Source organism: Epinephelus lanceolatus, chromosome 18, assembly GCF_041903045.1.
Source record: "Epinephelus lanceolatus isolate andai-2023 chromosome 18, ASM4190304v1, whole genome shotgun sequence".
In the NCBI taxonomy this organism is placed as follows: Eukaryota; Metazoa; Chordata; class Actinopteri; order Perciformes; family Serranidae; genus Epinephelus; species Epinephelus lanceolatus.
The window spans coordinates 17,476,574-17,496,349 of NC_135751.1; the positions used below are offsets into that span (position 1 = coordinate 17,476,574).

The window sequence follows — 19,776 nt, forward strand, 5'->3', positions numbered from 1 at the left end:
TTCCGCTCCTTTTCTATCTCGCTCAATCTTTCCTCCCCCTGTCTTTTCTCCTTGGTCCACACTTCCTCGCTGGGTATATCATGCCTCTGTTGATGAGAATCTGTGAAAAGACGCCGTGATTGCAGATTGAGGAATAGCCTGCATTTCCTTAAGGACTCATCAGCATTCAGGAACGGCATTTCACTCTACTGGTGGATGTTGCTAAAGTTGGAGGGTCTTTATCTCTGAGCGCACCTTTACAGATGGAGAGATTCAGACATTTCTCCCTCGACACCCATCTCCCTAAATATACTTTACTTTTTGGAGAGAAAAGAGAGATGAGGGACTTGCTGATAAGATCTTTTTTTAATGTTTGCACCAACAGGCCATTGTTAAAATTCGCAGTTTAAACAGAACAAGAGGCACACATTTTCAGTCATGTTGTTTGCACTGTAGTTAGTTAGTCTCACAGAGCAAATGAGATCCTTTACAAATCATTTTCCCTAATTAGCGTATTTGGGATACAAGAATTCTCTTGAGACAAGTCACTCAAAAAATCCCATTTATTATTTAAATGTATTCAACAATTCCAAAAGATAAGATAGACAAACATGTCATAGATTTCATTTACAAGCTGTTTGTTCTTCTCATCATATCTATAGAGGCTCCCCACCCTACAGAGCACAATCTCATTGGCTGCTGAGGAAAATATCTGTCATTGGCTGTAGCACAGAATAACTCTGGAAAAAGAACAATGTAGCTATATGGCACGGCACATGCTAAAATGCAGACTCACCGGTATGCACAGACACATACATACTCACACGTGCAAACACACGCTCGCATACACACATACGTACAAACGTGCAGTCATGATTGACCACTCACCCAATCAATTTCATTCTCAAGCAAGCTGTCAGGCCGCCATGTTGAGTAAATATTACCATAATGCCTGTGTGTCAGTGAGTATGCAGCTAATGAATGGATGACATCCAGTGAAGCTCAGAGACACTGAAACAGAAAAACTGCCCACTCACTGTTGCTGTGCCTGAACGCCCCCTCCACCCCCCCACCATCTCACTCACTTCTGGCTCTTTCTGTCTCCATCTTTGTGACTTTCTTCCCCCTTGCCCTCCACTTCAGAAGCAACCTTTTTTTTTTACAGTGCGAGAAGGCTCAGAGGTCAGCGCAGCAAAGAAGAAGAAAGAACTCCTCAACTAGGTCACCTCTGAATCTGAAGATTTTGCTTCATCACATGGCTGGTGGTGCCGAGTAGAGCATCTACACAAAACTAGAACATCGAGGAGACGATTTGAACTCTACTTTTAATCCGTACAGCAGCAGGACATTGTGTGTGTGCGCGAAAATAGTGTGAGGTGGTTTCGTGGAAAGGATTTTTCTATATAAGATGTTTCCTTTTTCAGATACATTAGAAGGTACAGTGCAGAATGTATTGTTATTCTCCACATGAACAATATATAGTTACCTTGCTGTACCCAGCAATGAAGAAAAACACCCACTGCCATGAAATACTGACAGTCTTAAAGATTTCTTTTCCAGCTGTTAGATGTCTGGGCTGCATCACAAATAACATCTCACAAAATCCGTTCTCTCAGTCAAACAGGATATCTTCACAAGGGACAAATATATTCTTCTTCTTTTTTTTTTTAAAATCTCATCTGTGTAGAATAGTATGCATGTCTACAAAATAAAAACACACTCTAAGGAAAATTGCACGGAACAACACTACGAGTTTCAGTCAATCGAGTCCACTGACAACACAGCCGACTGTTGCCGCTGTGGAGAGAAGAGGTGAGATCATCCACTTTTGCAGGGTTTTCATTTTTGTTGTTGATATTTCTGTGCAATGGAGCAGGGCTGAAGAGGAGAGACACTGAAAGCGAGGAGCTTCTGACACGTCAGCTTTGTGGCAAGGAGTGTGGAAATACCAGCCCACCTCCACCCTACGTCCCACTCCTCCCACGCCAACCCCCCAGCCCCTCTCAGTGCATCCTCAGGAGCTTTGCATCCAGACTCGGCTACAGAGCCTGGATGTCTTGGCTGATGGATACGAAGCAGAGGTGTCCGTGATGATGGAGAGAATTAGGAAAACTAGAAAGCATTCCGGCTTTTAACACACACACACACCCACCCCCAACCCCCCAACTCTTTCTCTCAATCTCTTCCTGTCTGACTGTCTCTGTGTCTGTCTGTTCTCAGTCTGCGTAGAGGATGAAGCCAGAGAAGGTGCTGTACTTGTTGTTGTTTCCTCCATGGGCTTTGCCTCCGTCTAGTTTGATGTAAACCTCGTCACCTGCGTCCAGATGGAGGATGACGCTGTTGGAGGCGTAGTCATAGTTCTGGTCAGCATCTTGGGCAATGGCACTGGCACGAACCTGGAAGAACAGGGACAGATGTAGGAGAATGGGGATGCTTGTTAGTTGCAGTACATATGAAGATATTGGCTTCATTCATGAAGTAAATCTCACAATTAGGTTTTTTTATTTTAATGACATAAAATGAGCTCAGTTTTTCTCAGATGATGGTCTGCAGAAAATACACACAATGATCAAAATGTTTTAGACATACAGTAAGTGGCTGATTTTTTTTTCTTCACTGATGTTGTTTTTCTCTTCAAGAAACATTAAAAAAATCAACCCATTCCCCGGAATAAATGTTGGCATTGTACATTTTTGAAAACCACAGATATGTAACATTTGTCTGTTATAATGTACAGTAGTGGACATACTGACTTAAATATTTCATAATGTTTTAACTACAGTGTGGCTGCAGTTAAAGCTACCATCACTATATCCAATAGTACGTAAGAGAGAAATCATGTTCATTTGCCTCCTCCTCTTAATACTTCTAATGGCATATGCTATTATCCACCATGCCTGAACAAACACAACCACTCAGAGCTGAGGAGTCTCTAACGCAGCTATCAATCATGTCAATCACTGCTCGTGAACGTTGGTAAAACTAAGCAGTGTTGCTCAAAGGTGAATCAAGATTCTGTTACTGCATTGTCTATTTCTTGCCTCAAATGTTTTCATACACATATCTTAGTGTAATGTTAAGCTGTAAAATGAAAAGGTTTACTCCAGCTGGTGGGCGATGCTTTATTTTGGCTCAACTGTTTGCCTGTAACATGGCAGCCAGGTCACAAAATGCTGCTGGGTGCACTACAAGGAGGCTGAGGAACAGGATTTGTTTCACAGATTATCTGTCTCATGCACTAATACGTGGCTATAGTGAGTTTGAGCAAATATGACAAAAACTTATTGTTATAGAAGTTACCAACTACCTTTTGAATATGTGGTTATGTTTAGGCACAAAAACCACTTGCTTAAGGTTAAAAAAAATCATGTTTTGGCTTACAACACCCATTTTAGTGGCACAATTGCAGCTGGAATTGCCAGCAGTGTCTCGCTAAAACACAACAGGTTTTGTTGTTTGTTGATCTTAAAAAGTGGCCTGCAGTGACCTGCAATGTCACAACCTTCTCACCTATAGGTGTCACGCCGTACACCAGCCCCTCCACCTCCCGCTGACTAAGTCAGATCATATACATGTAATCACAACCACATCACTCTCGAAATGTTGATATGAAAATAATGAAACATACCCATGGTTTGCAGAAACATACAATTTCTTCTAGCAACTGTGCTGTCAAAAATGCCTCATAAATCTCACAATGATTAAAAACTACACCCCTCCTTCTTCCATGATCTAAACATTATTACATTTGTATTGATATCTGTTGATAAGGTTATAAGATATTCTGCTAATTAACTAGCTAACAAACAACTGAGACAAAAAGTGTGAAAAAATAAACATGTCATAACTTCTGGCAGAAGTAACGAATGGGCAAACAAAGAAAAAACACTAAAACAACTGTCACTAGTCTGAAAAATCACTGTGCTGCCACACCACCACAGAGTAACATTTGTTGCATGGAGGGAAAATGTACCATGTACCAAAATGATTAAAAGAAAAGCTTAGTTTTTCAGTATATTTTCTGAAATAATGTCACAGAGTTTTTCATTTTGAAGTTAAATGAATTACTGGAGACAACAATGGCACAAATGGTTCTTCATATTGATATTAAACCTACAGGACCAACCAGAGGGTCAGTCAAACCTCAGGCCTTTCTGTCAAGCAGATTTATGGGTTCAATCAAGCCAGCAGTCTTCCACAGAAGACCTAACATTCAACCTTGGAACAAAAGGTCCGCAGAAAGAGAAAGTCTCAAAAACTCAACAACAAGGCTGGCTCTGTGGGCTTCTTATTGTGGTGGAAGCTACTGAGAAATATAATAAATGGAGCATGGCGGACGCCTACTGAATATAAGCAGAATAACACAGAGTGAGGAGTGACAAGAATCTCTGGAATGAGTTTGCATATCATAGACAAATTTTTATCGCTATGTTTGCCTTTGTCTGAACGTATTTCTGTCTGTGTGTGTGTGTGTGTGTGTGTGTCTGTGTGTGTGTGTGTGTGTGTGTGTGTGTGTGTGTGTCTGTCTGTCTGTCTGTCCCTGAGTGTGTATCCTGCCAGTCTGGCCATAGGACATTTGGAGCGGATTCTAAATAACCTGTCCTGGCTAATTAAGACCTCCACCACAAACATGCTCTCTCTCTCTGGGGAGGAAAGTGTAGCTGCGGTGCCAAATGGGCGCTGAAACAATAGCTGCGTTTTCAAGCGTGAGTGTGTGTGTGTGTGTGTGTGTGTGTGTGTGTGTGTGTGTGTGTGACAGAGACTAATTGTACATGTTATCAGCAGCAATGACTTACTCTAAAATGCTGCATCCCAAGTTGAATTTCTAAAGACATGTAATGGTTTGTAGCCTTCTCTTTGCCAAATAAAATTTAAGGAGGGTGAGCTGAAATAAGAAAAGGCAGTGGCATACATTGAAGGTCACAGACAGGATGTTGCTTTTGCCTGTTGCAGCCTAATTAAATATGATCCTCCACAAAAGTCAGACACGTATAACTTATTCAGTAAAGTGCAGTATTTGGACAGTGACATACAGTATTTTCTGTCACTTTGGCTCTGAAATCAAGCACATTAGATTTGGAACTAAGTGCATACAGAAGACAAAACTTGAGATATTGTTTTTTTGTTTTATTTTTTATCTCATGCATTTTTCTTCCTCCCAAAACCTTGTGCCTAAATTACCTGCAATGCCACTCCACCATCCACAGTTCAGTCGGAGACTTGGGTGTGTAATGCTAGTGAAGGCCATTGTAGCCTTGAGCAGAAATGAGGAGCGGGCGGTAGAGGTCTGGTAACCTCGCTTCTTTCCCTCAACTGACCTCACTTTAGGCAGTTTGTCAGAAATTGTGCCGCTCCCTCTGGAGCATCAAAAGGCTTTTACAACTTTTTTTTGACATATGTGGAAGTGCTCCCCAAGACCTGTATAATCAGACTTTGATGTGGAAAATTGGTGCAGTCCCCCATTAAACAATTACTGTAAGCTGAAAGCTCTAAGAAGGTGTTCACATTCACATCATCAACAATATAGGAACCTTCCCAAATTGAAGACCACACTGCAGGATGGAAACTAAGGGCTCATTTATGCTTATTGTTAGATTTGTATATGAATAGAGACAGAGCCTTCTGCACATACTCTACATTCATGTCTTCTGTTCATTGCTTTTGTCTGTATTTGTGCATATTTTCTGAAGGCTTACAGATACTGACACAACAGACTAGTACCAAAAAGGCAGTGTAGAGTAGTTCAAGCGAGAAAAAGATATTTTAAAAATGGCGGAACAGAACAAATTGGTAACATAGTGAAAGAATGGTCAGTCCACATGGTCAGGCCTCACAAATCACTGCAGTCCACAACGCTGCCTTTGTTAAAAGGTACATTATTACAGTGTCCTCCACCATCGCTATGTTTGTTATCTTTAGAAACATTTGACTCCACCCTCTTGTTTCGTCAGATGGATTTATGTGGCATAGATACATCCATTAGAGTGTGCAGTAACATCTAAATGTTTGAAATGAACGTCTATTTTTGTACATAAAGGGTGTATAAATGAGCCTTAAATGATTTTATTTGCAGTATCCAAATTAGCATGTGTGTTATTTATTTGCCAAGGACCAAACTGAAGGCAAATGAACAGGCAAGATGGAAATATGGCCACTGTACAGGCCCAGCAGAGCATCTCCATGACTGTGGCTCTGTGGGTCATAAACTGCAGCTAATAATGGACCACAAACGATTTAGAACTAAACACTGACTTCATTTACATTAGTGTCAGGTAACTTTGGTCACCTAAAACTGACTATAAAAATGATTATAATTCCTAAACTGTCGCACCTAGCATTAAAGTGTGTTTTGGGTGATGTGATTGCAGTTGGATAGTGCTGACCACATGACAGTACAGGTGGAAATGCACCCAAAACTGTGGATGGATTGTGATGCAATCAGCCAAACCACCCAAGTGGTGGTTTTTAATCCACATTCAACAACTATGTGGGCAGAAATACGTAATCATGCACGGCTGTTCCAAGCCAACGAGAGAGCAGCCATTAGCCAGTTAGCAAGTTAAGCTGCCAACAAGAAGGCAGTAAAAATGCTTATGGATATTAAAGACACTCATAGATTGAGTCAAGACAAGACCAAGTGCCTGCTTTCAATACAATCCAACAAAAGTGTTCAAGCAAAACTTTGCAATGTATTTTGCAACCAAGTCATTTACGAAGCAATGGCAAAGCAGTTGGTGAAGAACAGCTACAACTGATCAGTTGTTTGAGCTGGACAGAGTGCTTGGATCTCAATGTGGACACTGGAGATACATATTAATACCAAGTGTAAATGTAAAATGATATTTCCATACAATCTGGATACAAGATGCAATTTAATACGAGGTGGTGTGAAGAGGCTCTGCGTTGGTACATCAACCTAATAGGCATTTTTTCAGAGCAGCACAAAACTTGTGCCACTCTCCAAATGCTTACAGTCTGCACAGTATTTCTGTGCTATTAAACAGTTAGTAACAAGGAGAACTGCATCGGTCGTAACTTAAATAGAATCGAACTAAAAGATCATTATTTTCTCTTGAGATAAAAAAGAAAGCGCTGTACATCCTTTAAAGTATCCATTGGTTAAATAAGCCAATTAGTCACTTAGTCTGGTCGGTGAGGTTGGATCAAAATCAATAGTTTACGTGCATTTGAAGTATTTTCTTGTGGCTCATTATCAGGTCTCCAAAGTCCATTCTGGCCCTTACCTTGGCTCAGTGTTTGTCCACACAGCTTTAAATGGTGGCTTTTCAAGCGGGTGTTGTCAAGCTGGCCCAACAGGCGGCATAGAGGATGCCCAATAATTAGTTGGCCTATTTAAGGAGAGCACACAACAGGCATATTGACAAATGTTCGGAGAGGCCAGCTACTGACAGAGCTCTCCTGCACAAAGAGAATAACTATTGCCAAACCTAACAGGGAGCCTGGAACAGGTTCTCCTGACATTTAGATATATTAAAGTAATAAATAATCCACAGTTAGTTTCTATTTTTGGTTTGTTTGTTAGTTTTTTATTAATGTCGTCTACAATTCCCAGATGTGACTCCTCGAACACTGTGTTCAACGGATTCTGTTCATGAAGCTAAGTTTGATGAAGACTTTCCATTATGCTCATGTCTATAATGTATTATAAACATATTTATAATGCCTTATAATCTACTTATAGCACCATATGATTATAGTTACAACTCATTAATATTCATAACGCTTCATGGAAAAAGTCATAGCACATTATAAAGTGTTCGATAATGCCATATGACCAGATAATTTAGTGTTTAGAGTTTGTGAAGGAAACATTACACAAGTGAAATGTAAATGTTCATCGTAAATTCAAATTAGGGTATTGGTGGATGAAGATCCTGAAAGCCATACTTGAGTAAAAGTACAGATTTCTCACCAGAAAATGTCTTTGGCAGAAGTCAAAGTCATCTATTAGAATATTACTTGTGTAAAAGTATCTGATATTTACTGTACTTATGTATCAAAGTCATTTTATGATATTAAAGGTATTGAAGTATTGAAAGTAAAAGTACGTAAAAGTAAGTAAAAATAAATGCTGTTAATAGAACAAAGCAAGCGATCAGAATTTTACAATGATGGAGTTTATTTCTAAATGGAGCGTACAATGCACTTGAATTAAAAACAAGTTGTTCCTTCCCTTCCTCCCTTCCTTCCCTATTTTGTAGTTAGTAACTAAGATGCTCAGGGGAAATATATGGGGTAAAAGTATGTATATTGTTTAGGAAATGTAGTGGTATACAAATGAAAGCTAACAGAAATATAAAAACTCAAATAAAGTACAGATACTCCCAGAGAACACAAAGTATTCATTACATTACAACACTGACTCTGAGTACCTTCCCAGTATTAGTTTAGCAGTTCATAGTCATACTCTTTCTATACAGCTGCAGGTAAAGTAAAATGGTTGCAGGTATGGTCTATAATTTGAGTCAAGTGTGTCTTCAGAGTGAGTTTATGGAGGAACCATTACATTAGTTAAAGGTAAATGTCCATCATTTAGTTGTTCATCATTGAGAGGTTGTGCCAAAGGGCTCGATTTCTGTTATGATGAGTGAAACAAACAAATTAATTTCATAATGTTTTGTGTGTTGTTCTTACATAGCATTGATATATTTTTGTTTACCTTACTAAAAGCAAACAGTGACCACTTATAGTGATGTCTAACTAGCCACACCTTAGGATTTTCATAACTTCACTTAAAGCATCCAATGACCACTAAAGGTAGCTCATAACAAAAGTATAATGCATTATAACAGTTATTAGAATGCATAATAAAATGATTACGTACAACAGCTGTGACCATTACAATACACTTAGATTATTGCAAAAAAAGTGTCCAGCCATTATGAAGTATGATGATACTAGACCTCATAACTCATTATGAAATGCTTTATAATGTGTAATGGTTATTGTTATAAAGTATTCTGAATATCTATGAGTGCCTTTACCTATAATTATATGGTGCTAAAAGCAGATTTGAACACATAAGTATGTTCATGATGCATTGAAGACATGGGCGTCATAGAAAGTGTAACAGGATGTTCTTCCTATTGTCTTTTCTGCCATAATAGCTGTCACTGTTAATATCACCATCATCTTCTACTGCTTTTTTACTACCTGCTTTTGGAAACATCAAAGTGTGCAGAGGTGTGCAAAGTCCTTCACGAGTTGAATATTCAGTAGTTTGAATCACTGTTACGGTACGTGATAGACTCAAGAAACAGCAAATCACTCCTTACATTTATTTATTTTCAAGGTGTAGATGTTAAAAGCCTGTGATAGAAACCAGAACATTTCGTAAGAGAAGCATGTAAGAGTCTTAAGTGCTTTTCTCCCGAGCAACACAATGACAAACAGACAGTTACACTTGAGGGTAGAGTGAGTCTTTCCTGCACCACTACTGTAAAAAGCATTTAAGTGGAAAGGTGCCATATCTGTGACACCTTATATTGAACCTGGCCAAACCAGGCTGTGTGTTACAGTATGTCGGTAGAATTAGATTAGAGAGCATCTTTTCACAACACTTCGTCTTTGGTGGGACAACATTTCTGCTAATATCACAGCGTAAATCAACACGGTGAGTGCTGACACAGTGTTTCTCTGTGTCACTGGGTGAGAGGGAAAACTATTTATGACCATTATTAATACTGATTTTCTATGTTAAATACAGGAATCCAGCATGGACTGCAAAATTATTCTCATAAGTTTTAACATAATGTCGAATTTTAATTGCTTGCAGATAACTTTGCCTTCAGATCATTATGAAGCTTTTAGTCATAGGCCAATATTTTTGCTGGATTTCTTGTGAAGTCTTCACGCAACCCATCAGACATTCTGCGAATAATTTTCAAAGACAGAGCTGGGGGTTTTTTCCATTGCCTTCAGCTCCCCGCATTGAGTTGTGAAGCAGAGAGGAGCAAGGTTGACACTTCTTCAGCCATCTCAACAGAGTTATTGTCAGTGATTTTAAATAAAAACTCAATTTTGTAGTGGTGGGTGAAATGAACAAGAAAAGGGAATATACAAAAAATCTTTATAGTGAGCCAGGTGAAATCAAAAGAACATCAAGCGTGGGCACAACACTTGAAGTAATCTTTGTTCAGAGAGTCATTTATGTTAAGCAACATTTCAGTCCTAATGACCTTCCTCGGGCTGCATTGAGAGAAACTTAACTACATCCTCCAAATCACCTTCTTTATGTTTAAAGACGGAGAAGCTCTGAAGGGTGTGCTTTTTCACAACATGACATGGACAATTGAAAGTCACGTTGGTATGAAACATGTGAGTGCCGTAAAGGCTAATCTGGATAATTAAATTCTGAGGAGAGGTTTTAAGATGCAGGAGTAATATATGGAATGTTGTACTTTTTTATTGTTTATCCTCCTGATTAAATCTAGCACAGCTCATATCGATGTGCAAACAAACCCTCCTGTTCTGATTCTGAGATGCCAGCGTCCAGAGCATATTAATATGATATGATGTGCCCCGAGCGTGCAAAGTCAACACCATCCTATTAGAGGGTTAGCGCCTTGGGTTGGTGAGGGAGTGGGTGATGATGGCTCAGGAGGATTTGTCAGTTGGGATTTTAATGAAACTTTATCAAAATATTAGCTTTCCAGGTGCTCACACAGAACCTCTGGCAATGTCACAGATGTGTAATATATCTTAAATTATTCTCTTCACTTGCTCTTTAAGGAGTTAAATTTAAGCCGTTTTTATGTGCATGATTTATGCTTTTTTGTTTGTTTGTTTTTTGTGGGGAGGAGGGGCACAATACAAATACAGCATTTTTCCTTAGCAGAGACAGAGCGAGCAAAGCCCTGGTGAAAGCAAACTTTCCTGAAATCCTTCTTCCACAATGATATTTTTGTTTTGTTTTGTTTCTTTGCTCTAATGGTTTTTATCCCCTTCTGAGATGAACTGCCGCAGTCTAGGCCTCCTTCGTTTGCTTTCAATGATAAGCACGCATGAATAAAGCCTCTCACTATTTTTGAAATAATGATCAGGGAGCTCCTATTGGAGCCATTTTTTCTGTTTTCTTCTTTTGTCTCCAGTGCACACAAGGAACTTGTTAGGGATATGAGGTTCAAATGCAGGGTATGGCAGATATATAGCAAGAGATGAGCAGGACAAACAGCCAACTGGCAGTGCGTGACCTTGACGCGGAATATGTAGAGGAACTTTGACAAGACAAACAAAGCATGAGGCTGTAAGCGCCGGATCCAGCGATGGTAAATGAGGTGTCAGGCGATGTTGTCTTCCTTGTGGCTGCTCGTGCGTGTTTGCATCCGTCATATCGTCAACGTGATGGCTTTGATTGAATAATACTCTGAGTGGAGACACCGAAAATCAAGGCTGTGCTTGGAGCTTAATAGATAATGTGTGCAAGGGAAAGTGAACTGGGGATTCTCTTAACTTGTGCACAGTATAACTGTGAATATGAACATCACAGTTATCAATAATAGCTGTTTATGTGAGGGATCTGAGATGAATTTGTGACACATTTTAAAATACTGACTGTCACGGCTGCACAATAAAGTGGTATGGTTATTTTTCTTCTTACAGTGAGCCTCTATTGAAAAGGCAGTTTCCATTATTTTTATCCAGCAGCTGTAGTGTGTCCTTAATAGAGTGCTGTTTATGAAAATCTTGACAATTTGAAGTTTTATCTGTTGTGTCTGGTGCAGGAGGAGCTGGTAATGTCCCACTGGGACATCTTACAAGAGGCTTTGTCACTGTGACAAGGACATGTCTTGTGGCTTCTCTGACAGGGATTTGTTGACTTGATGTTGAGCCTCCATTTTGGATCATCGAGTCTATTGGTCCTCTTTAAATCAAAGTGTACTGCCGTCTAATTGTGTTTGAACATTCCAGCCGTGAACCGCATGCTTAATAGCAGCTTAGATATCTTGCCACCACTATTGAGCCCGGTCCAACATTTCACTGCGCCGCACAAACAAATGCACACACAGAAAATGAAGGAGAGAAATGCACGTACATCCGTGTGCATTTTTGTGCATACGCATGAGATGCAATTTTACTGAAATAATGAGAACAGGAAACTACAACGGGTTGTGAGAGAATTGTGGTGTCAGAAAGCTCTGGGTCTCCCATGTGTTACAGGTTTATTTGTCGGAGGAACCTAAGTGAAAACATGATAAGAGGAATGAAATGGTAACAGGAGATTTGCCATCTGTCAGACGAGAGTAGGAAAAGGCTTCCTGAATTAATTTCACCAGCTGTTCTATTTGTACCTGCTCAGCCTCCTTTGAAACAGAATGACTTTGCTGCACAAACCTCTCGCTGTTTATGAAATTGCTTAAACTAATGCTAAAGGTGAGTCTGGAGTCGGGCATTAGTTTATCACATGCACCACTGATGTGTAATCCAGATATTGAAGAAGCCTTTTGGAGGCCAGAATTACAGGATTGTAATGAAGGGCATAGGTTTTGTTTCATTGCTTTGGTACTGAGGGAGGGCCCATATGAAAAAGAGGTTGAGGGGTCCTCTACCACGAAATTTTGAGCGTCAAACGTCGTCCTCTGCTACTTTAATGTTTTTATAGGGGCTGACGAATGCACCTGTTCTAAATATTGAGGGGGACACGTCTCCTGCATTCCCCCTAAAATCTAAGCCTATGATTGCAATTGTAGCAGTGGCAACAAAGAGGATGAAAGCAAGTCCGAGCCACTGAAAGAGGCTTGTCAGAGGAAACAGTGGTGGGGAAAAAGAGGCATCAACTTTGACCTGCAATCCAGCCACTCTTTTCTTTCCTGTGTCCGACTCATCACTCTCAGTTAATTACTGAGATACACAGCACTGTGTGCCTCTAGCCCCGACTGCAAACCCACAATCACTGCCCCCGGCATTGTCTGAAAAGAGACTTTTACTGCAAAATTTCCAACCTTTGTTCACACTAAGCCTGTTTTTCCAGTGTGCTTCCTAGTAACCCTGAGGCACTGAGATTTTCCCTTTTTTTTCTTAAAATGAAAAAAGACTTCTCTAAAATGAGGCAAAGAGAGTTTCCGTATGTATTGGACGAGAGACAGCTTTGCTATGACATGCATTTTTCATACAGTAGTCGATTAATCCTCTCTTACTGGGTGATTTTTGATGTCTTACCCATATTAATTTTATGGGGGTGGGGGTGGCAGGAGGTGTTAAACACATTGATTTATGTAGCAGACTGTGAGTCATTTGAAGCCATTGACTTGCTGCTTTCCTGTGAAGAGGGAAAGGATAATTGTGGGTATCACTGAAGACTGAATTCGGGGGACGGCTAAATGTCAGGGGCGTGGGGAGAGACAGGGAGAGATGTTTGCATAAGAGGGCCAGGGGCACTTGTCTATCTCCCATATGGCCCTCATTATAATGAAGACTTGTGAGTCAACACCATAGCATCCTTGAGTCAGCCAGCCACAGGAGACAATTCATAGCCTGTTTTACCTAAGACCGTATGTTTTTGCTCTCGCGAAAACACGAGACATTATAGCAGTTTTTCATGAGCTACTTAATCTGAGATGCCAGCACGGGGAGTGTGTGCACTGCTGGGTTCTAATAGCTCTCTATTTGAGGAGCTCAGTGTAAAATGTTTTAAAGTAATAGGATTATTAAAGACAAGTGGTGGGCAGTTTTCAAGCAAGTTTTGAAACTTCACCAATAAATGATAGATTTTCTTCCCTGTGCTTGCAGATGACAGCTCGATGTCATCTTGACATTTCCAATCTGTGTGGTATTTCCTAACAACATGGGCCAATCTTCATTTGATAGCCCTCGCACCTAATTAGACCAGCTCTAATGTTCCACTCGGCAGAGTGTCAAATCCAATGTCCAATTACACAGCAGATCAAGGCCAAAGGTCCGCCTCCACTACCTCTCGGGCTGATTATAGAGGATATGTCACGGTATACATCACACAGGAAGAAATGATTCTGTCAGAAGAAGGGAAGAGACACGTACATGCACGCACACGCATGCACGCATACACATAAGGGGATCAATACCACAGGCAAAGAGGCTGAGGGACTGAGGGTGGCTCTCTCAAACCCTGTCTGTCTATTTCAGACAGAGTCTCTCTGTTACACCGGGCAGACACACAGAGGCCTCTCAGTGCTGAAGTCAGACCACGATGAAGAATAGCAGGTCTGAACATTACCAGAATGTTAAAATTAATCAAGTCTAAGTATTGCTGTATGTGTGTGTAGACACCTTGTGCGTTTAGTGCTTGCAGTCACACTTTTGCTTTCATTTTTGAACTGGAAAATACAAAATAATGTATATTGTGAAAAATCAATAAAGACCACAGCCCATCTTGAGTGACAAGCTATTGAATGGAATCTCTTTTTGTTATTCACACCTTTCTTTGGAGCATATAACCTAATCAAACAGAGCAGGCCCTCATCCAGATGGCGCAGCTCCTGTATTTAATGTTGGGATTGACACCACGTGCTAAACACAATGTGTGGGTTTCACCTGGATATACAGCAGCAGGATAAACAGTCTTGTGCTCATGTGCACCAGAGCTGAAGACCCCCCCGGAGGTGTCTATGATAGACCGGGGCGAATAGTGTCAGAGGGAAATGACACGCGACTGAACCTGAGCAACACTTAAGGCAAAAAAATAAAATAAAAGAATCTCTTTGAAGCAAGGTGAGCGTAAAACAAAATCTAAGAGAAGGATGGCACGCTCTAACTCATTCTGCTATAGTGCAATGCATCACTTGAGAGCAATGAAGAATATTGATGGCATTGTGTGTTAGCAAATCGATTCTGTGATACCGCAATCTGGATCCTGTTTTGCTGTTTTCTTAAAGAGAAGTTTTCCTTTTAAGATGAAAACTTTCTGCTCCTTTAGAAAAGTGAGCTTCTGTAGACCTGACATAGAGGAGAGATGGAGGGCAGTGCACAGTCGGGGTGGGTTGAGGCAGCAGTGGGTTAGGAGAGGGGGGGCAAACATGCACGTATGCGTGTGCGTGTGAGCATGTGTGAATGTGTGTGTATGTGAGGAGGAGACTGCAGCGGTAATTGCAAAGGAAGAGCCATGTGCACGAAGGACGTTGAAGCTTATTAAAGGAGGAGACAGAGTGATTATTCACTATGGTCCTCTTGAGAGACTGACGCTGAAGTCATTGCTTTTAATTAACTCTGAAACGGTTTTGCGGATTAATAACAATATTAAGAAGGGAATGGAGAGGGGAAGCGCAAACACATCCTGGATCTGGTTCAAGCTTTTTAATTACAATTAAATAGACTGGATGGCACAATAGCACAATAACTATGTCTTTTCTGTCCCCTTTTCTTTCTCCCCCTTCTACTGTGTCTGGTGAATTTGTCTTCATTGTCACTGCTGTGTCTCTCAGGATGTGTCCAAGACAGGTTATAGCAAAGTGTTGATTTACTGGAGAGAGTTTAGGATTGGTTGGAATATTTGGCACACGTGTAAAAGAACAGGCGACGAAGAAGCCAAAAGAGTGTGTGGAGAGGAACTTGGAAAGCGGATGAAATGTACTGTGCTGAAAATAGATTTCTTATTTGTTTGTTTACTAGGAAGCTCACTTTTTTGGTCGAGCTTGAAAAGTATCAAAGTTATGGGGACAGTGTTGGGATTCATGCATTGCAGTCTGGAAGTGGAAGAAGAAGAGGGGAAGAAATAACCCATGGATGCTGATGGTAGACACAGCTTGTAAGAACCCCCAGAGTGGGAGGAGCACATGCTGGATGAAACAGCACTGCAGGGCCTGGAAGCCCGCTGCTTCACTAAAGCCAAAAGATGATAAAATACTAGTATTGTCTGCAATTCCCTGGCCTCCCCTGTCCCAGCTCACAGTGTAGCTTTTTGCAGCCTTAATGAGCTGAGGAAAGCACCAGTGTGACTGTCGGAGCTTCAGTTTGACTCTCAGCACTTCATCAATGATGTAGCATAAGTTGGCCCCAACATTTATAACCATTCACACTCATTTACACAGTCAAAGGCTCTGGGGCCTTCTCCATCAGCCAAACACAAAACCTAATAAACACCACAGCAAGGGGACAGCGTGTTTATGCATAAGCTGTGCACAGGACAGAGGAAGACAGAGGAAGAGACGCACTTTATAAACATTACGCGGGTCTCTGGAGATACACACTGTGTGCATCTAACTTAAGTACCTCCACACCCTCCTCTAGGGAGCACAACGAAGCGGGAACAGAAGGCGTTTTATAGGAACATATGTTCTTCTTCCTCTATTATATATCAATGCTTTTACGCCCACCCATAAACATTACTGTTGAGTGAGACATTATATATAGAAGGCAATTGCTGTAACTCTCTTTTTTTTGCTGGGTGTGAACTTGGTGAGGTGAAAGAAATTAACCTCTGGCTGCCTTGGTGAGACTGCAGGTTCACTCCACAGAGCCGATGCCAGCTGTTATTTTATCTCCATCGTGCACATATACACTCATACAATACTGTACTGTAACTGTGTGAGAGCTTTGAGCTTTAATCTAACTCTGTGTTTCTAAATAGATTCTTTTAATTCCACTGGCAAAACATTAATAACTTAAGAAAGTGAAATTATTGTGATGTGACACAGGCTGCTGGGCTGTTATGTGAAATGACAGTTGAAGGACCATATTTAGTGGATTTTAACTAATACTCTTTATTCACCTTATCTCATTGCAGAGCTCTGTGTTTCTGGCTGTAAAGCAAGCTGGTGATGGCGAATCAGAAACAAATAGACTACAAATGATGCATTTCCTGTCCCCTGTAAGTGTGATCTCACTTATACAGTAAGAAAAAATGTCTGTAACCATGTCAGCATATCTCATTACAACACTGTGTGTCTCCATGTGTACAACACATTTTGAGCACAGAGACTATTATGATGGGGAGAAATAAAGTGCAGCAGAGTGTGTGAAGCAGGCAGTTAAAACTGAACAAGTATGACAATGTGTGAGATGCAATGCAGGCAACCTCATAACTTCTGCTTTCTCATGATTTCTCATCAATATAATGCACTTCAGGACAGATGTCAAGTATTTCGAAACTATTTTTTTTTCTTTTTTGTGTTAGTTTTGTGGTATCAGATGTGAAAGTCTTTTTTTAATGTAAGGTTGCTTCTTTGCTTCATAACATTAATAAATTTTATGTTTTCATAATACTGTCAACAAACTATATGAAAGAGACGCAGTTGAAGCTTGAGCAAACAAATCAAAACAATATCTGCAATAACTGCAGCGTAACATCCATCTTTTTTACGGCCAAAACGTATTTCCGAGCCACTTTTGAAGATAACGACGGCTGATCGGAAGGCTGCAAACTACACTGGCACACATTAACCAACCTGAGAAGACCCTCCGGGGCGCAAAATAAAATTAGAGCCCTATTAAAATGATGCATCAAAGAAGCCGAGAATAGATCATGTAGACGTTCGAATGCATTTAACGCGACTGCAGATGGGTGCAGCGGTGGACAGACAGCACGATCCGGTGGGCTTGCAAAGACAGGTGTCGTCCAAATATTGTCAGCGAAATTTCTTCGAAATTTCCCCCATCAACTCTTTACGCTTATCCACATGATCTAGAAGTTATATGAGACATTTGTAATAAAAGAAACGCGAAGGTAATTAGGTATACACACTGGCTTTTTTATAATAATATTAAAAGAATGACTATGAGCTCAAAATAGAGTATAAACACTCCAAAAAAGCACTTAACAATTAATGATAAAATAAAACTAAATGACAGGCGACTACATCAAACATTTCCAACTCCAGCAAATTCTTTTTCATCATCACTTTAAAAGCCCCAGTAGATGCCAACACTCCGGCACAAGCTGCCATTAAATTGCTTTAGATATTAATCTTATTTCAGACAGAAAACGGAACAACGGATCGATTTCCAAATTTTACAGTGTAAAGGCAGAAAGATCGCTGCGCACTCCCTGTTCAGCCCAAACGGCGACCGTCCTTTGGATCGCGGGACGCGGCAATGTCAGGACGCATCATGCAAAGAGGGGACGCGGGTTGCAACCAGTCGACACATCTTTATCTCCAGGCGCGCTGCGTGCCACAGCTGTGCGCTCTGGGCTTTGGAGGCGCACGGCAGATGCGCACGCTTGCTTTACAATGTCACTTTTTATTCACTGGTTTGTGAAAAATCGGTTTCATACAGTGTGGATTTTTTTTTTTAAAAGAGGAGGCAGCGAGGGAGATGAGGAGAGTGAGCATCAGGGGAGTCAGCTATGCTCACACTGTGGAAAGGAAACTCAGAAAAAAGTTTCAAAGCACTAACCTGGCCATTCTTGCAGAGATCTGCCCACATGCTGGTGCCGTCCCCTCCTCTCATCAGCACATGGTAGATGAAGAAGTATGTGCCCGGTATGCTGCAGATGAACTTGCCCGAAATGCCATCATAGTTGTTGCCTAGGTTGGTGACCACGTCGTCAAACTTGAGGATCTCGTAGCCTTCATGGGGGTTCTTAAGCCCTGCATAGAAGGCCACCCGAGGCACTGTGCTGTAGGTGGCCGTGCTGATAGCTCCATTCCCCCCCAGACCCAAAATCCCAGTCCTTCCCTGATCCCCTCTGTCACCAGGAGGCCCCACAGGTCCTGGTGGCCCCGGTTCTCCCGGTGGTCCGGGTGGTCCGGGCTTGCCTGGCCTGCCAGGCTTCCCTTGTGGGCCTTGCAGTAAGGTGGAGGGTGGAAGCACGTTGCTGTGGTCGCTTAACGCTTCTGCCTCAGCTTGGAGACCGGTGGAGCTGGTGCTGCTGGCCGGAGTGCCCTTGTTTAAGTAGGGGTCGCACACCATACGACAGGTGCCCAGCATCTCATAGTGGCTGGCATCTGTACCCACAGAGCTGACGAGCACGGGGATGAGGACCACCAGCACCAGGACCAGCATAACCCCTACAGCAGCCGCCACCAGGGTCTTCCTCCCGATGCTGAGTCGGGGAAGGGGCTGCGCTGCCAGCGTGGGTCTCCCGGGGGCAGAAATGGTGACTGCTTGGTGTGGGGAGCCTGTCACCGTCGAAAGGGATCCAGAGATCCCGAGAAGACTTGCAAGAGGACCGGCGAGTGTGTGAGGGTGAGACAGAGACCCACATACACTTGATACTCCTCACTGCTCTGCTCAGTCACACTAAAGTAGGCAACCAGTCACTCACACATACAAAAAGACCCAAGCATACACAGGGAGACATTCAGCCCGTACTTACAAACACAATCTGACTTGTGAGAAGAAGCAAGAAGGATGCAGATCCCAGTGGAATGGAGTGAGAGACAGAGGGAGCGAGACAGAGAGAGAGAGAGAGAGAGAGAGAGAGAGAGAAAATGATGAGAGTGGGTGAGTGTGAGAGATACAGAGCAGCCACTGGATCTGTGTGTGCGTGTGTGTGTGTGTGTGTATGTGTGGTGAGTTTGTGGTGCCGGATTCTCAGGCTTGGCTTTTTATACGGCGGTAGCAGCAGAGCCCCCCCTCCCCTCTGCTCCCCCATCGAGTGAGAGGTTGGTGTGGTAACGTCCCCTTCTCTCTCTCTCTCCAGCTCACTCAGAGGAAGGACTCTCATCACATTGCATTTCTTTCTAACACTCTCCTGAACCAGCGAGGAACCAGCATGACCCCCCCGACCATCTTACTCCCCCTCTTTCATCCTTCTCTCTTCTTCGCCCCTTGCTCTCCTCCTTCTCCCCACTTTTGATGCCATTTCTCACTCCCTTGCTTTCTCCTCTCTCTCATCAGCATCCAGACTCTAAAAATAAAGAT

The 19,776-nt window shown here is 41.8% G+C and overlaps 1 protein-coding gene and 1 long non-coding RNA gene across 3 annotated transcripts in view; one reads left to right on the plus strand and one right to left on the minus strand.

Moving 5' to 3' along the window:
• The window catches only part of LOC144458600 (uncharacterized), a 152,478-nt gene that overhangs the window by 116,776 nt on the left and 15,926 nt on the right, over positions 1 to 19,776 (plus strand). For both annotated transcript variants that reach the window (XR_013487991.1, XR_013487992.1), the window contains exon 6: positions 16,697 to 16,780. This is a non-coding gene — a long non-coding RNA (uncharacterized LOC144458600). The remainder of the gene's footprint in view (positions 1 to 16,696; positions 16,781 to 19,776) is intronic.
• On the minus strand, positions 334 to 19,455 carry c1ql1l2 (complement component 1, q subcomponent-like 1-like 2). Its single transcript, XM_033645303.2, has 2 exons — positions 18,307 to 19,455; positions 334 to 2,375 (listed from the first exon to the last, which is right to left on the minus strand). Exons 1-2 carry the CDS (start codon positions 18,913 to 18,915, stop codon positions 2,196 to 2,198), a joined length of 789 nt encoding a protein of 262 aa, XP_033501194.1. The 5' UTR covers positions 18,916 to 19,455; the 3' UTR covers positions 334 to 2,195.